Raw genomic sequence first — 19,244 nt, 5'->3', positions numbered from 1 at the left:
ACACTCTTTCAATATGTTGACGATGATTGCTTTTTTAACAAATGTTCCCTTAGTTCAACAGTTTTGAGTTCATTAACTTGTGTGCTTCGTGCCTTTGATGACCTGTATGTCTCCGTGTGTTTTTTGTTAGTGGTGTTATGATGTGCTTTGGTGCATTAGTATCTGTCCGCCAATTTTGAAGAATCAATACTGTTGACCTCTGCTGATGACAGCCACAGCCAGCTCTGCTTGAAAACATCACAGCTCCTGACACTGATGTATCGGAGTCACCCAGCCCATGGACTGGTGATGTTCCCTCCAGGCATGATGGGTAGCAGAAAGCCAAGCTGAGCATCATCACAGGGACTTTGGGAGGGGAAACAAACAATGGCTTATTTCCCACCAGTCAGGAAGTGGATCTGGAATTCAATACGGCAGTCAATTACACCCCTGCACAATTCTATAGGCAATAGAATGAATTGAGCGCACAGCGTTGTGGTGATAATGGGATGAGATGGGATAGGCTTCTGGTACCAGTCAGTATCTTACCTATCCCAGCACCACCCACCCCTGTAAGCAGCCCTTTATCACAATGAGGCACACCATCACACCCCCATACTGAGATCAGCTATTTCCAGCAGGAGAAAGCATCCCTCTGTGAGAGTTCTCAAAGGCGCAATGTGTGTGTGTGTGTGTGTGTGTGTGTGTGTGTGTGTGTGTGTGTGCGTGCGTCCGTCCGTCCGTGCGTCCGTGTGTGTGTGTGTGCGTGTGTGTGTTGGGATAAAGGAACGCATATTTCTAACAAAGAGAGAAAAGGGACGATAAGAGAAGCTGTCTGCCTTTTACATTCCAGGCAAAGTCTAAACATGTCCTGAAATCCAAAGCAATCCTTGACTTGAGATAACACATGGAACCATTAGGCCTGTAAATGGTCATAATTTGTTATGGGAAATTCATGAACAAAGACTTTGATGGCTTTTTTGAGGAATTATTAACAGAGTTTACATATATATATATATATATATATATATATATATATATATACAGTATATATATATATATGGAGCCTTCTATTAGCTTGTCTCAAGGACAGGCCTTGGGCAAATCCAGTGGGAAAGAGAAAATGAGACAGAAAAAGAAAGAGAGAGAAACAGAGTGAGAGGGAGAGAGAAAGAGCAAGAGAGGGAGAGAGAATGACAGAGGGAGGCACAGGTAGACAGGGCAAGTAGAGGAGGTATATTGAAGCTTTGATTAAATCTTTATGGACCTTTCATTTGTTTGAAAAATTGATTTCCCTTTGATTTTGTGTAGCTCACATCTATTGTGGAACAACATAATCAATAATTTAATACCCTACTGTACCTGTCAGGTTTAAGACCATCAATAGTACGTTTATCAGAGTTGAGAGCTTGAGGAAAAAGGTGCTTGGGATTCTTTTTTAAATTTGTATTTTAAAATATAATCTCAAACTATACCGCATAGAAGTACCATAATAGTACCTAAAGTACCTTAACAGATAGGCTTACATTTCTCACATTTCCTAAATGAGAGTTGAAGTTGTTTTCCAATAGATTTTCCTTATCCTAGAAGCTCATACAAAGCCATAGTAAACTGTATGGTGGAATACTACGCTGTTAAAAAGCACTGTCGACTCAACTTGAAACACGTTTCCCTTTCTGTGTCTGCATCAGAGGCCTAGTGTCTTCCTTCCTCATTTCTAGCATGAGCACATTCAGAAATAGACAAACATAATCACAAAAACATTTGGTTTCGTAGAAAGAAACAAGTGTCCAGTCAAAACAACACATGACCCTTCTGAGGCTGTCGGCAGCCTGAAAACAATACGCTCTTGTTGAGCTTGTTTCCCATTCTCTCCAACCGTTGCTCAACGCTTTCAGGTAAGGTTCAAATCAAGGCCCCCTTCAACATAAATTGGCTTTCTAACGAAATGTTAGTCTCTCAAACATGCATACTTCCAGTGCCTCTTTTAACATGCATTCATGAAGAGAGAGGGAAAATCACTAGACGTTACACACAGGGCCTCACAGCACACACTTGCAAACAGAAACAGACATACACACAGGGATCACAGGAGGCTGGTGGCACCTTAATTGGGTAGAACGGGCTCGCAGTATTGGCTGTTGACTGGAGCGAAATAGCTGGAATGGTATCAAAGACATCAAACACATGGTTTCCAGGTGTTTGATGCAATTCCACTTGCTCCGTTCCGGACATTATTAGGAGCCGTTATCCCCTCAACAGCCTCCGGTGACAGGGAAAGTAGCACGTCACACTCCTACAAATATACACTGAGTGTACAAAACATTAGGAACACATGTTCTTTCCATGACATAGACTGACCAGGTAAATCCAGGTGAAAGCTATGATCCCTTATTGATGTCAATTGTTAAATCCACTTCAATCAGTGTAGATGAAGGGGAGGAGGCAGGTTATAGAAGGATTTTTAAGCCTCGAGACAATTGAGACATGGATTGTGTATGTGTGCCATTCAGAGGGTGAATGGGACAAAAGATTTAAGTGCCTTTGAACGGGGTATGTAGTAGGCGCCAGGTGCACCGGTTTGTGTGGGTCAAGAACTGCACTGCTGCTGGGTTTATCAAGCTCAACAGTGTATCAAGAATGGTCCACCACCCAATGGACATCCAGCCAACGTGGCACAACTGGAAAGCATTGGAGTCAACATGGGCCAGCATCCCTGTGGAACGCTTTCAACAACTTGTGGAATCCACGGCTGACAAATTGAGGCTGTTCTGAGGGCAAAAGGGGGGTGCAACTCAATATTATGAAGGTGTTCCTAATGTTTTCAACCCTCAGTGTACACAGGGCTAGCATAGCAGCACACACTCAAACATACACACACACAGCAGTATTTGCTCAGTAAACAGGGACAAGTGACCTCTCCAGACCTGTTGTGAGTTGACAGAGATCACATATTACGAGCACTTCACAGTTATTTTGCAGTCCAGCTGTCACACCATTGCCTTTGAGGGGGTCGTTTAAAATCAGAAAGAAACACTCAATAGTTTTGGACATGTCTGGTAAACAATGAATCTAGCTGCTAACATTCACTTGAAAAATAACTGACTCTGGCAACACTGAATGGGATAAACACAGCCATTCAGATGAATGCCAGGGACCTCAGTCTGGAAATAGATCCAATATTACCTCCTGCTGTAAAATGAAGTGTCTCCTCTGGCTTGACATTCATTTCCATTCCAGGGCTGTATGTGACTGTACTTGGCAGATGCTGATGGCCTAGTCCCCTCCGATACCGCCATAACACAGTCACCAACATGTATTTCACCTCAGTCATTTCCTGGGTCTGTTGAGTGCGCGCTCATGTTTATGGTACCTGATGAATGGGGTGACAAATGGTGACTATTTGCAATGCCCTTTCCCTTCTATGGTTGCATTTGCACTCGACCGTAGGTCACTGTGAATTTGATGGGCCAAGCCATTTCTGACCCGGGGAAAGCACATATTTGCATACAAAGAGTTTTGCTGGAACAACTGAACGGAGCGTAATTCAACTGCAAAGCCAGAGCAGCAAAAAACTCTGCTGACAGCCCATGCTGTCATCCTCAGGGACAAGGTAATAAACTAGAGCTGTTTCTCCAGATTGCAACACCTCTGACGCTTTTTTTCAACAAATAAATAAAGAATAATAATCAGGTGAGCAGGAAATAAGGCTCCCACAAACTATTTACAAAAATCAAAACACAAGATCAGACTATGCACGGCCAATCACATTAGAAAGGAGCAACAACACATTTTTCTGTGAAAGAGGTTTTGTTATCGTTAGGACCGGTGGGACAAATGAGAGGCACGCATGAAAGAAGCTGTGTCTGATGCATCTTTATCAGCCCAGCCTGGCTGTCTGCACCACACACACACACGCGTACACGCACACACATGGCTCCATCATGCACCAGCACCACCTCACCCCATATAAACAGTAGGCTCCGCTCTGCTGGAATCCAATACAACACAAAGAGAACATAATGTCATACCTCAGGTGACCAAACAAACATACGCAGGGAATTCAATAAGAAAACAACTCACGGTCTGTTAGTCTGTTCAAGTCTGCCGCTGCTACAGTAGCTCTCTTATTTGACCAGAACAGAACTACAGGTGAGGCAGAAGACAAGCTTATCACAAACAGCCCAGTGATGTTGGTTTAACGACAGGAGACGATGTACTGCTATCTCTGGCAGAGGGCAATTATCCGCCTAAATGTCAAGCTTTTAAAACCCAATTGAAGGTGAAGGGGAAAAAAATACTTGTGTATGTCTTGCCAGAATAAACATGTTTCATAGAATATTTAAAGAGGTTTGATCTTTTATTCATTTTCATTTCCATGTATTTATCCAGGATAGTTCACTCAGTAACATGTGCCACTGTTTTCATGGAGTCCCAGGAGTCATATTATTATTTCTACAGTACTGCCTGATCCACTGGAGTGGTAAGATATAGACTCATTGGTGTATAAGACAGGACACGGTTCATTGGCTCATTGGTCGGTGTCTCAGACGGTTCACAGAGGACAGCCACTGGGCCGTCATGATACTATCCCCAAACACCTCTGGGAGAATGGAGGAAAATGTCAGGGAACATTCGTCATAAAGTTAAGCCACACTTACGGTCACCACCCAATCACCCTACATTTTTCCAAGAGGAGCCGTTTGCTCTAAAGACAGTCGTGCTTGGGGACTTGGGGAAACACACAATAGTGCTTGTGGGACTTTGAATGGGGAAAAAAGGTTAAAGCCCCATGCTCCCTTAGCTCTGCTAATCTGATGGTTCCTGCATGTGCCCGCTGCTGTGGCCTCAAAACTTCCACCAGAGAGGACCTGTCAATAACATGAGGCCGGCCTGCAGAGTGATGTCCGCGGGGGACCCATGGTGTTTGTGTGTGGGGCTGCTAATTATCGAACAGAGGCCCCACCCCCACCACCACTACAACCGCTATTGGCGACTTTAGATAATTTGATTTGATTTCCCTTTGTCCCCAACACAAAGGACACAATGGCCCTTTCTGGTCCCCAGCGTGTCATACTGTATGTAGATCATTGGGTTTACACTGGATTCCTAGCTGGGTCACTTCAAGGTGGTAGAGACTACATAGGACGAGAGTCCCCAGACGTGGTATTGCTAGTTTGGTTGACATGTGGTTGCTGGTTGAGAGTGACAGCGTGGTGAGCGGTATCTATTTTTTCTATTATAGTATTACTGCAATATTCAACTTTTTGGGTGACTTGACCAAATTCGCATAGAAATGTGAGTTACAGATCTGTCATTCTCATTGAAAGTAAATCTAGGAAGTGGTAGATGCTTCCTGTTCTTAAGTTTAGTTTTTGTGTGTTTTGCTTTCGGTTTTGTACACCTGCTTCAAACAGCTAAAAATCTAATATTAAACTATAACAAGTCAGGAAAGGGCGGAACGATATCTGCACCTTTAACTTCTTATGGCTGCAGGGGCAGTATTGAGTAGCTTGGATGAAAAGGTAAATGCATGCTTGGATGTAGAGTTAGCAAGCGGTCCTGAAAATTCTCAGAAATTTATCAGCCATGAATAATCTGGGGGGAAAAAACTGTTTAAAACATCAAAAACTTGATTCTTCGATCATTCAGAACAACTGTTCTTCTATTTCTGATTTCAACAACATGACAACCAACTAAACATTCTAAGAAGAGTCTTGACAGAGAAGGCGACAGTGTGTCTCTCCCTCTGTCTAGTGCTCGCAGTATGCGGTGGCCATATTAGCCTCGTTGCCCTATAAATGTGACACAGCCACAGCCTATTAACACATGTCTCTGTGGCTATATCGTTACAGCCCTGGCCAGACTTAGTGTCCACTGGCCCGACAGATTGATGTGAATGAGTTTAGGAAGCCCCAGACACAGTGGCTCTAAATCTTGGCTGAGGTCAGGTGGTGGAACAGAACACGTCACAAGGCCACGCTGGATAGAGGCAGCGCTGGATAGAGGCAGCGCTGAATAGAGGCAGTGCTGGATACAGGCAGCGCTGAATAGAGGCAGCGTTGAATAGAGGCAGCGTTGAATAGAGGCAGCGCTAAATAGAGGCAGCGCTGGATAGAGGCAGCACTAATAGAGGAAGTGCTGGATAGAGGCAGCGCTAAATAGAGTCAGCGCTGGATAGAGGCAGCGCTGGATAGAGGCAGCGCTGAATAGAGGCAGCGCTGGATAGAGGCAGTGCTGAATAGAGGCAGCGCTGGATATAGACAGATGTCCCGTCGGTGAAAACTCACTGCAGGGAGGAATGCATGAAATGGATCTGTTTACAGACCTCTAAAACAGCCCACACCCCACGCTCACAGAAATGAATTACTCTCCCTTTGTCCTTCCACATAATCAGTTAATGTGCACACACAGACACACACACACACACTGACAAATAAGGCATGCAAAATAATTCAGATGTTTAGGTAACATAGCATAACCTTGCCCTTGCCTGGTATTTAGTATGCACATTCTTTGACTGCTCCCTCTGAATCAGAGTTACATATTCTGTTCTGAAAGTAAAGCCCCTTTCCCAAACAGCACCATGTTAAATAGAGAAGTCACATTGAATCAGGAAGCTTTGCCTGCCTGTACAGAAACATGTTGCATTTGGCATGAGGCAGCCCCCCCCCCCCCCCCCCCCCCCCACACACACATTTTTCTCTCTCTGTCTCTCCCTCTCCCTCTCTCTCTCTGTACACAACAAGGTCTGCTGCAATTAGCATGGCCGTCTCCCCAGTCTAAATATCCAGGCAGCAGTACTGTAGCCCTGCCAGAACAGAGCAACAGAGTGAGAGAGAGAGAGAGAGAGAGAGAGAGAGAGAGAGAGAGAGAGAGAGAGACAACTCCTCTGCAGTCTCAAGGAATGTGAGGCATTTCCTTTAATGTGCTTTGGCCTTGCTGGGTCAGAGGAACTAACCAAAGCTCCCCTTGCCTCGCCTCGCCTGCCTCACACGAGCAGAGCAGAGTAATTCAGAACAAAACTTCCTGTTTAACTGTCCCCAAAATAAATATGGCTTAACTGAAATCCCCACTTTTCATTCTTTCTATCTCTCTTTCTCTCTCTTTCACTCTCTGTCTCTTTCTCTCTCTCTCGTTCTTCCATTCGTAAGTTCAAATTCACATTTTTCTTACTGTGCCTCTCTAGTGCTGGTTTCTGAAATAACACAGCCATAGGAGTTGGCAAGACAGCACAAACAGATGTGGGACCCATCTACCCATCTAGCTCCTCCCTGCCTACCTGGCTGCCTGGCTGTAGGTTGGGTCACACAGCTCTGCTTGCTCCTCTCCCCAGAACGTTCCAACAGAGTGCTTCTGCTGAAAGCTGAGAGTCTGTAACGATAGTTCTGTCATCAGATCCTCAGGAGAGTACATCATTAAACTTGATCAGGACACAGCCACATAACAGCCCCGTTCAGAGGCCAGAGATCACTGATGCTGGTCAAAGACATACTGTAGCAAGTAGCCAGTCTGTCAGTTACAGATAAGAATAGGCACGCTGAACGATCGTTAGAGAGAAATATTCTCCTCTTGATCATCCCCTTTTTCACATTCCCAACACAACCAAGTCTAATGGTTATATAAGTTATATGTACTGTAAGCAGTCTTCAAAATGCCAAAAATACTGTGGTCTCATTACGCAAATACCTGTGACGAAGAATGTGACAGCTGTCAGTTTGTTCTGTTACTACATACATTTTGGTCAGATATTTGTGCAGCAATAAACCCACAATGGTCTTTAAAGATCAGTTAAACGTAAACTTGTCAAGCAACTGGTACCTGGCTTTGAGCAACTCCAACTTAGGACCTTGATTGGTGTCTCTCAACACAACAGCCACTTGGGACTAAATCATTTCCTTTAACACTGAGTGAGAAAAGTCACTTTAAGCCAGCACTACCAACATGTTGGAGGAAACACTGTTCAACAGATGGCCGAGTCAGCTTGCCCGTCCCGCCACAAGGAGTTGCTAAAGCACGATGAGCCAAGGAAAGCCCCCCCAGCCAACTGTGACACACTGTGGGATCGAACCCCAGGCTGTATTAGCGCCTCAGCATTGCGATGCAATGCCTTAGACCGCTGCGCCACTCGGGAGGCTAACTCAAGCCTCCTTAACAGGTTACGATGCGACCAAGAAATACATTTTTTTAAGCTAAAAATATCTCTAAAGGCTTGAAAGGTCAACATGCCTTTCCACTTTTATTGAAGATTGATTTTCTGTAGTAGGAGCAGGCGTGGACAGAGCGAGAGCATTATCAATCTCCTGTTGACCTTTCAGGAGACCTTTGTCTCTGTGTTTATTAAAGGCTGTTTGAGCAGAATTTGTCATCAGCGGTCATTCGGCCAATCGGAATGCACTATTAGGGGTCATTTAGCCTATCAGAACACACCGTGAGGGCTCATTCAACCTATTAGAACACACCAGCTATACAGATCAACCTATCAGAAAACACTGGCCGTATGGGTCCAACCTATCAGAGCACACGGACCGGGCATACAGATCCAGCTAATCACAACCCACCTTCAGAGGTCATCAGACCTATCACAACACACCTTCAGAGGTCACCAGACCTATCACAACACACCTTCAGAGGTCATCAGACCTATCACAACACACCTTCAGAGGTCAACAGACCTATCACAACACACCTTCAGAGGTCAACAGACCTATCACAACACACCTTCAGAGGTCACCAGACCTATCACAACACACCTTCAGAGGTCATCAGACCTATCACAACACACCTTCAGAGGACATCAGACCTATCACAACACACCTTCAGAGGTCATCAGACCTATCACAACACACCTTCAGAGGACATCAGACCTATCACAACACACCTTCAGAGGACATCAGACCTATCACAACACACCTTCAGAGGTCATCAGACCTATCACAACACACCTTCAGAGGTCACCAGACATATCACAACACATCTTCAGAGGTCACCAGACCTATCACAACACACCTTCAGAGGTCATCAGACCTATCACAACACACCTTCAGAGGTCATCAGACCTATCACAACACACCTTCAGAGGTCACCAGACCTATCACATCCCACCTTCAGAGGTCATCAGACCTATCACAACACACCTTCAGAGGACATCAGACCTATCACAACACACCTTCAGAGGTCATCAGACCTATCACAACCCACCGTCAAAGGTCATTAGACCTATCACAACCCACCTTCAGAAGACATCAGACCTATCTCAACCCACCTTCAGAGGTCATCAGACCTATCACAACCCACCGGGAGTGGAGATATACCGCACAGATTATTTTTGATGTATCTGTTCAACGAACTCAGGACAGCTTGCATACTTTACATTCCTGACATATTATACATTTGTGCAGAGATACTTTTTTTTTTTTTTACATCAGTCAGATTGGTTATCTTTTACAAGGACTTAGCTGCTATTGTGTGCACCTAGAAGGCTTTGATCGTATTCGAGGCAGACTACATTGCATCGGATTGCGAAATCTTAGGGTAGGACTTCTGAGATCAGGCAGGTAACTGTAATGTATTCCGCATAGAACGCAGCCATTGTATATTCAAGCACCATGGTAATAGTACACTATACAGTGCATTCGGAAAGTATTCAGACCCATTCTCCTTTTCCACATTTTGTTACAGCCATAACCTAAATTAGACTATATATTTTTTCCCCTCATCAATCTACACACAATACCCCATAATGACATAGCAAAAATAGTTTTTTAGCATTTATTGCAAACTTATTTAAAAAAGAAAAACATAAATACTTTATTTACATAAGTATTCAAACCCTTTGCTATGAGACTCAAAAATGAGCTGAGGTCCATCCTGTTTTCATTGATCATCCTTGAGATGTTTCTACAACTTGATTGGAGTTCACCTGTGGTAAACTAAATTGTTTGGACATGATTTGGAAAGGCACACACCTGTCTATATAAGGTCCCACAGTTGACAGTGCATGTCAGAGCAAAAACCAAGCCATGAGGTCGAAGGAATTGTCCGTAGAGCTCCGAGACAGGACTGTGTCGAGGCACAGATCTGGGGAAAGGTAATAAAACATTTCTGAAGCATTAAAGGTTCCCAAGAACACAGTGGCCTCCATAATTTTTAAATATAAGAAGTTGGAAAACACCAAAACTCTTCTTAGAGCTGGCCACACAGCCAAACTGAGCAATCGGGGGAGAACGGCCTTGGTCAGGGAGGTGACCTGTGGAGATGGGAGAACCTTCCAGAAGGGCAACCATCTTTGCAGCACTTCACCTATCAGGCATTTATGGTAGAGTGGCCAGACGGAAGCTACTCCTCAGTAAAAGGCACGACAGCCTGCTTGGAGTTTGCCAAAGGGCACCTAAAGGATTCTTAGACCATGAGAAACAAGATTCTCTGGTCTGATGAAACCAAGATTGAACTCTTTGGCCTGAATGCCAAGCATCACGTCTGGAAGAAACCTGGCACCATCCCTACGGTGAAGCATGGTGGTGGCAGCATCATGCTGTGGGGATGTTCTCAGCGGCAGGGACTGGGAGACCAGTCAGGATCGAGGGAAAGATGAACAGAGCAAAGTACAGAGAGATCCTTGATGAAAACCTGCTCCAGAGCACTTAGCACCTCAGACTGGGGCAAAGGTTCACCTTCCAACAGGACAACAATTCTAAGCACACAGCCAAGACAACGCTGGCTTCAGGACAAGTCTCTGAGTGTCCTTGAGTGGCCCAGCTAGGGCCCGGACTTGAACCCGATCTAACATCTATGGAGAGGCCTGAAAATAGCTGTGCAGCCAACCTGACAGAGCTTGAGAGGATATGCAGAGAAGAACAGGAGAACATCCCCAAATACAGGTGTGCCAAGCTTGTAGCATCACATCCAAGAAGACTCGAGGCTGTAATAGCTGCCAACGCTGCTTCAACAAAATACTGAGTAAAGGGGCCGAATACTTCTGTAAATGTGATATTTCCGTGGGTTTTAATATACATTTGCAAAAATGTCAAAAAAAATGTTTTTTTGCTTTGTCATTATGGGGTATTGTTTGTAGATTGAAAAGGGAAAAAACACTATTTAATCCATTTTAGAATATGGCTGAAACTAAACAAAATATGGAAAAAGTCAAGGGATCTGAGTACTTTCCGAATGCACTGTATATACAAAAGTATGTGGACACCCCTGAACATGTGTGGATTCGGCTATTTCAGCCACAATTGATTGAAGACAGGTATATAAATCGAGCACACAGCCATGCAATCTTGATACACAAACAATAGCAGTAGAAGGGCCTTACTGAAGAGCACAGTGACTTTCAACGTGGCACCGTTATAGGATACCACCATCCAACAAGTCACTTCGTCAAATTTCGGCCCTGCTAGACCTGCACCGGTCAACTGTAAGTGCTGTGGAAAGTAGTGGAAATGTCTAAAAGACACAACGGCTCAGCCGCGTAGTTGTAGGCCACACAACCTCACAGAAGGGGACAGCTGAAGCACATAGCGTGTAAAAATCTTTTGTCTTCAGTTGCAACACTCACTACCAAGTTACAAACTGCCTCTGGAAGCAATGTCAGCACAAGAACGGCTCGTCAGGAGCTTCATGAAATGGGTTTCCATGGCTGAGCAGCCGCACACAAGCCTAAGATAACCATGAGCAATGCCAAGCATCGGCCTGAGCGGAGTAAAACATTTTCTGGAGTGATGAATCACGCTTTACCATATGTCAGTCCGATGGATGAATCAGAGTTTGGTGGATGCCAGGAGGATGGTGGATGCCAGGAGAACACTACCTGTCCCAATGCATAATGCCAACTGTAAAGTTTGGTGGAGGAGGAATAATGGTCTGGGGCTGTTTTCCATGGTTCGGGCTAGGCCCCTTAGTTCCAGTAAAGGGAAATCTTAATGCTACTGCCTACAAAGACATTCTAGATGATTCTGTGCTTCCAACTTGGGGTTTGGGGAAAGCCCTTTCCTGTTTCAGCATGACAATGCCCCCGTGCACAAAGGGAGATCCATAGAGAAATGTTTTGTTGAGATCTGTGTGGAAGAACATGACTTGCCTGTACAGAGCCCTGACCTCAACCCCATTGACCACCTTTGGGATGAATTGGAACGCCAACTGCGAGCCAGGCTTAATCACACAACATCAGTGCCCGACCTCACTAATGCTCTTGTGGCTGAATGGAAGCAAGTCCCCGCAGCAATGTTCCAACATCTAGTGGAAAGCCTTCCCAGAAGAGTGAAGGGGGGGACCAACTCCATATTAATGCCCTTGATTTTGGAATATGACCAGGAGCTGTCCACATACAGTGGGGCAAAAAAGTATTTAGTCAGCCACCAATTGTGCAAGTTCTCCCACTTAAAAAAATGAGAGAGGCCTGTATTTTCATCATAGATACACTACAACTATGACAGACAAAATGAGAAAAGAAATCCTGAAAATCACATTGTAGGATTTTTTATGAATTTATTTGTAAATTATGGTGGAAAATAAGTATTTGGTCACCTACAAACAAAGTCACAGACCTGTAACTTCTTCTTTAAGAGGCTCCTCTGTCCTCCACTCGGTACCTGTATTAATGGCACCTGTTTGAACTTGTTATCAGTATAAAAGACACCTGTCCACGACCTCAAACAGTCACACTCCAAACTCCACTATGGCCAAGACCAAAGAGCTGTCAAAAGACACCAGAAACAAAATTGTAGACCTGCATCAGGCTGGGAAGACTGAATCTGCAATAGGTAAGCAGCTTGGTTTGAAGAAATCAACTGTGGGAGCAATTATTAGGAAATGGAAGACATACAAGACCACTGATAATCTCCCTCGATCTGGGGCTCCGCGCAAGATCTCACCCCGTGGGGTCAAAATGATCACAAGAACGGTGAGCAAAAATCCCAGAACCACACGGGGGGACCTAGTGAATGACCTGCAGAGAGCTGGGACCAAAGTAACAAAGCCTACCATCAGTAACACACTACGCCGCCAGGGACTCAAATCCTGCAGTGCCAGACGTGTCCCCCTGCTTAAGCCAGTACATGTCCAGGCCCGTCTGAAGTTTGCTAGAGAGCATTTGGATGATCCAGAAGAAGATTGGGAGAATGTCATATGGTCAGATGAAACCAAAATATAACTTTTTGGTAAAAACTCAACTCGTCGTGTTTGGAGGACAAAGAATGCTGAGTTGCATCCAAAGAACACCATACCTACTGTGAAGCATGGGGGTGGAAACATTATGCTTTGGGGCTGTTTTTCTGCAAAGGGACCAGGACGACTGATCCGTGTAAAGAAAAGAATGAATGGGGTCATGTATCGTGAGATTTTGAGTGAAAACCTCCTTCCATCAGCAAGGGCATTGAAGATGAAACGTGGCTGGGTCTTTCAGCATGACAATGATCCCAAACACACCGCCCGGGCAACGAAGGAGTGGCTTCGTAAGAAGCATTTCAAGGTCCTGGAGTGGCCTAGCCAGTCTCCAGATCTCAACCCCATAGAAAATCTTTGGAGGGAGTTGAAAGTCCGTGTTGCCCAGCAACAGCCCCAAAACATCACTGCTCTATAGGAGATCTGCATGGAGGAATGGGCCAAAATACCAGCAACAGTGTGTGAAAACCTTGTGAAGACTTACAGAAAACGTTTGACCTCTGTCATTGCCAACAAAGGGTATATAACAAAGTATTGAGATAAACTTTTGTTATTGACCAAATACTTATTTTCTACCATCATTTGCAAATAAATTCATTAAAAATCCTACAATGTGATTTTCTGGATTTTATAGTTGAAGTGTACCTATGATGAAAATTACAGGCCTCTCTCATCTTTTTAAGTGGGAGAACTTACACAATTGGTGGCTGACTAAATACTTTTTTGCCCCACTGTACATTTGGTCATGTGGTGTATGATTTTCAGAAAAAGAGGATATGGCATGATGACATAGGAGCCTCATCTTTCTCACCCTCATATTTGTTAGGGCGTTAAGGACTGCGTCCCAAATGACACTGCCTTCCCTATATAGTACACAACTTTTTTTTTACCAGAGCCCAATTGGCCCTGGTCAAAAGTAGTGCTCTATAAAGGGAATAGGGTGCCACTTGGGACGCAAAAACTATGTCTGCCTTCATTGCACAAAAAACAAAACCAGGCTCATTGGTATGCTGAGAAATATCAGTAATACCTGTGATGTTGTTGAGTATGATAATCCCAGTCTTTACTCATGGTAATCTCTCAGTCTGTGGTTACAGCAGCAAAAAGCCCAGTCTACACACACACCATGGATCTCCTGGGCCAAGACAGAGAGCAGACACACACATAGACAGGACCCAGACCGCCAATGTTAAAAACACCTTCCACCAGCCATAACAAATAACTGAACCAGCCAGACAGGACACAACAACTACACAAAGCCACAGTTAGTTACACAGTAAAGTCAGTGACAGATAACACCACAGCTAAACAGTGACAGGTTATATGACAGGCCGGCCTTAAAACAGAACACAGCACAACAACAGCTCCTCCATGTACAAAAGTTATACTCCATAGATCTTCACGTGGAGAGGGAACCTGTACTTTTCAAAGGGAGAGCCACCACGGCACAGCAGCCGTAGACTGAAGGTACACCTGCCACAACAAAACAACAAGGGCCATCGTCCCCGTTGCTAGGACTGTTGGTTGCCATAACAAGCCTATATTTTGGTGCTTTAATTGGCCATCTGCTGCCAGAGAACTGTAAACACACCGGCAGACACAAAGATACAGCCTGGGTATCCATGGGGGACTGCAGTCCTAGTTCCGCTACATTTGCATTCTGATAGGCCTATTAGAATCCTGTGTTTATTTGTTTGTTTTTTTGAATATCACAGAAGAGAACCTGTCACAGAAACACATCCGACTAAACAAACAGGACACCTCACTCAAAAAAGAAAAGGATGGAAAAAAGAGGCAGCAAAAGAGCAGATAAATATATGACAAAATTGTGTGGCGCCAGGGATTTCCGTGTTGTTATTCAAAGTGCAGTACTCTGTAAAATCATTTTAAATATGCTGGGGGAACAACAGAAAAGGATGAATCTGAAAAACAAAGCATGGGAACATGACAAAGAAAGAGTGGCATTTGCTCACTGCATAATGACTCAGTGACAGAAATTCAATCAGTTTGGAGGCTGCTTACCACCCTCAAAAACGAAGCTGGGAATTGATCATTTAGCTTGATTTATGTCTGAGTATTTATGAATAACAACGAAGCACACAACAATTAGCTGAGTTAATTTCTGCTAATAATAAATCCTAAAAGCCTGGCAGAGACATACGGGATCTATACATAATATCCAGAAAACCACTACACAAAAGGTGCTAAAAGGGTTCTTCAGCTGGCCCCACAGGAGAACCCTTTGAAGAAGGGTGCTACCTGGAACCAAAAAGGGTTCTACCTGGAACCAAAACGGGTTGTCCTATGGGGACAACCGAAGAACCCTTTTGGAACCCTTTTTTCTAAGAGTGTATGAAAACTGTACAGTACGAGTCCGATCACAATTCTAAGTACCCATTCACTTGGATCTATTCAAAGTCATAGCATCTAACAAAGTGTCCATCCAGGTGGTAGCTAACAGTAGACAACATGCATAAATAAGACCGCATGAAAAGCACCTTGTGTACATGAGGCTTGATACCTAAGACATGACCATGCATGCCCTACTCTCCCCAGTCTTTTGAACAGCGTCATGCAAGCGAGAGAGAATGAGGTGTTGTGTAGAGATGTGTTCCCCTCTGGGAATAATGTTCCACCATTCATTTGAAGAGGTATCATCAGCAAAACAGCATTGATGATGGCTCACTGACACGTCACCATACCAAGTGTTTTCATTAATTTCTAGACACATTTTAACATAGCATATAGGCCATTTAGCGACGTTCAATAGTAATTGCATATATTTCCACATGGGTGGCTCCAGCAAGAATTGAATCCATGACTCTGGCGTTGCCAGCACCATGCTCTACCAACTGAGCCATACAGGACCAAGAAGACCACCATTAATATTTCATTGTAAACATTCATTGATATGCATCATACCTTCAATCTTCCTCAGAGCGGTCTGGCATGCGTCCTGGCTGGGGAACTCAAAGGGGTTGTTGCAGGTCCGTATGCTGTCACACTCACACTTCCCATCAATGATGTTGCAGCCCGTGATCAGGTTCTCGTTGCACGGCTCAAATCCCAACAACTGGTCGTCGTCCCAGTTTTCATCTGATCAGGAAGAAAGGTAAATTGAGGGCAATGTCAACGTAAGATAACATCAAATCAAGGACATCAACTTTTTTGTTTTGTTATCTATGTTTGCCAGCATACCTCATGCTGTACATAATCCATGATCAAGTAAGCAATATAACATTTCATAAATGTTTCAATTCAAGATTTGTTTTCATAACAATCATAACTGAACATTGTTACCTGTACTCACACTATACCCCAAGAATGTATTGCAAATAAGAAACTATAAAGGTCATTTACTGTATTTTGTCAACTCCTCGGCTGAAATATGGATCATTATGGTGTATGACATTGGGAACATCGCAAATGGCACCCTACCCTTACAGATGTAGGATCTTAATTTGATCACCATGTGGCAGGAGAACTTTCCTGCAATTGAAAAAATGTAAGACGTGTAGTGTTTTTGAGGTTTAAAAATGCTTCTGAAGTTTGTAATTTCCACTTTATTTTCCCTTATGAACAATTTATCAGCCCCCTTAATAAGAATCCTAATAATAATTCACATTCCCTGTTTCTGCAGGATTATTTTCCTGCTGTATCAAACTGGCTCAAATGGAGATCCTACATCTGTATACAGTGCACTACATTTGACCAGAGTCATAACGGCCCTGGTCAAAAGTAGTGCACTATATACAGTACCAGTCAAAAGTTTGGACACACCTACTCATTCCAGGGTTTTTCTTTATTTTGACTATTTTCTACATTGTAGAATAATAGTGAAGACATCAAAACTATGAAATAACACATGGAATCTTGTAGTAACCAAAAAAGTGTTAAACAAATCAAAATATATATTCTATTTGAGATTTTTCAAAATAGCCACCCTTTGCCTTGATGACAGCTTTGCACACTCTTGGCATTCTCTCAACCAGCTTCACGAGGTAGTCACATGGAACGCAATTGTTAAAAGTTCATTGTGGAATTTCTTTCCTTCTTAATGTGTTTGACCCAATCAGTTGTGTTGTGACAAGGTAGGCGTGGTATACAGAAGACAGCCCTATTTGGTAAAAGACCAAGTCCATATTATTGCAAGAACAGCTCAAAAAAGCAAAGAGAAACAACAGTCCATCATTACTTTAAGACATGATTGTCAGTCAATGCAGAACATTTTCAAGAATTTGCAGTCGCAAGTGCAGTCACAAAAACCATCAAGCGCTATGATGAAACTGGCTCTCATGAGGACCACCACAGGAAAGAAAGACCCAGAGTTACCTCTGCTGCAGAGGATAACTTCATTTGAGTTACCAGCCTTTGCAGCCCAAATAAATACTTCACAGAGTTCAAGTAACAAGACACATCTCAACAACAACTGTTCAGATGAGACTGCGTGAATCAGGCCTTCATGGTTGAATTGCTACAAAGAAACCACAACTAAAGAACACCAATAATAAGAAGAGACTTGCTTGGGCCAAGAAACACGACCAATGGAATCTGTCCTTTGGTCTGATTGGTCCAAATTTGAGATTTCTGGTTCCAACCCCTGTGTCTTTGTGAGATGCCGAGTAGGTGAACGGATGATCTCCGCATGTGTGGTTCCCACCGTGAAGCATGGAGGAGGAGGTGTGATGGTGTTGTGGTGCTTTGCTGTTGACACTGTCAGTGATTTATTTAGAATTCAAGGCACACTTAACCAGCATGGCGTTTCACAGCATACTGCAGCGATATGCCATCCTATCTGGAATGCGCTTAGTGGGACTATCATTTGTTTTTCAACAGGACAATGACCCAACACACCTACAGGCAAAGGGTGGTGTCACGCCCTGGCAATAGAGAGGCTTTTTATTCTCTATTTTGGTTAGGCCAGGGTGTGACTAGGGTGGGTGTTCTATGTTCTTTTTTCTATGTTTTTGTTCTATGCGTTTGGCCTGGTATGGTTCCCAATCAGAGGCAGCTGTCAATCGTTGTCTCTGATTGAGAACCATACTTAGGCAGCCTGTTTTGCCACTGTGGTTTGTGGGTAGTTGTTTTCTGTCTCTGTGTCTGCACCAGACAGAACTGTTTCGTTTTCGGTCTCTTGTTATTTTGTTTTGTGTTCAGTTTAAATGAATATTAACATGGACACGTACCACGCTGCATTTTGGTCCGATCTTGACTACTCTTCCTCAGATGACGAGGGATACCGTTACAAGTGGCTACTTTGAAGAATCTAAAATCTAAAATATATTTTGATTTGTTTAACATTTTTTGGTTAAAACATGATGTGGCATTTCATAGTTTGACATCTTCACTATTATTCTACAATGTAAAAAAATTAAAAATAAATAAAAACCCCTGAATGAGTACAGTAGGTGTGTCCAATCTCTTGACTAGCTAGTACTGCAGGTAATAGGGTGCCATTCAGGTGTACTGTTTGAGGCTAGCTAGCTCACCACATTATGAAGTTATACTTGCAGTGCAAACATGCAGTACATTTGAGATAGGGCAGTGCTTTTTCTCCAGCTCCCTTCTTATTAGTGTGTGTGTGTGTGTGTGTGTGTGTGTGTGTGTGTTTGCTCGCACACTCAAGCATGTGTTGGCATACAGTATGTTTTGCACTTCCATCTTTGGGCATAAAAGTGACATTGAGAGTGTGTGTGGAAATTTTTGAGTGTGTGTGTGTATACAGTCGTGGCCAAAGGTTTTGAGAGTGACACAAATATTAATTCTCACAAAGTCTGCTGCCTCAGTTTGTATGATGGCAATTTGCGTATACTCCAGAATGTTATGAAGAGTGATCAGATGAATTGCAATCATTTGCATTATTTGCAAGTCCCTCTTTGCCATGCAAATGAACTGAATCGCCAAAAAACATTTCCACTGCATTTCAGCCCTGCCACAAAAGGACCAGCTGACATCATGTCAGTGATTCTCTCGTTAACACAGGTGTGAGAGGTGATGAGGACAAGGCTAGAGATCACTCTCTCATGCTGATTGAGTTTGAATAACAAACTGGAAGCTTCAAAAGGAGGGTGGTTGTTGGAATCATTGTTCTTCCTCTGTCA

General features: G+C 43.7%; 1 protein-coding gene across 2 annotated transcripts in view; it reads right to left on the bottom strand.

Annotated features, from left to right (window-relative positions):
- LOC139375090 (cysteine rich transmembrane BMP regulator 1 (chordin-like)) overlaps positions 1 to 19,244 on the bottom strand; it is a 130,032-nt gene that overhangs the window by 94,495 nt on the left and 16,293 nt on the right. For both annotated transcript variants that reach the window (XM_071116528.1, XM_071116527.1), the window contains exon 2: positions 16,066 to 16,239. In XM_071116528.1, coding sequence (XP_070972629.1) covers positions 16,066 to 16,239 — 174 coding nt within the window. The remainder of the gene's footprint in view (positions 1 to 16,065; positions 16,240 to 19,244) is intronic.

The sequence above is a fragment of the Oncorhynchus clarkii genome, chromosome 19 (genome assembly GCF_045791955.1).
Source record: "Oncorhynchus clarkii lewisi isolate Uvic-CL-2024 chromosome 19, UVic_Ocla_1.0, whole genome shotgun sequence".
Lineage (NCBI taxonomy): Eukaryota > Metazoa > Chordata > Actinopteri > Salmoniformes > Salmonidae > Oncorhynchus > Oncorhynchus clarkii.
This window is presented reverse-complemented; position numbering and strand designations above follow the sequence as displayed.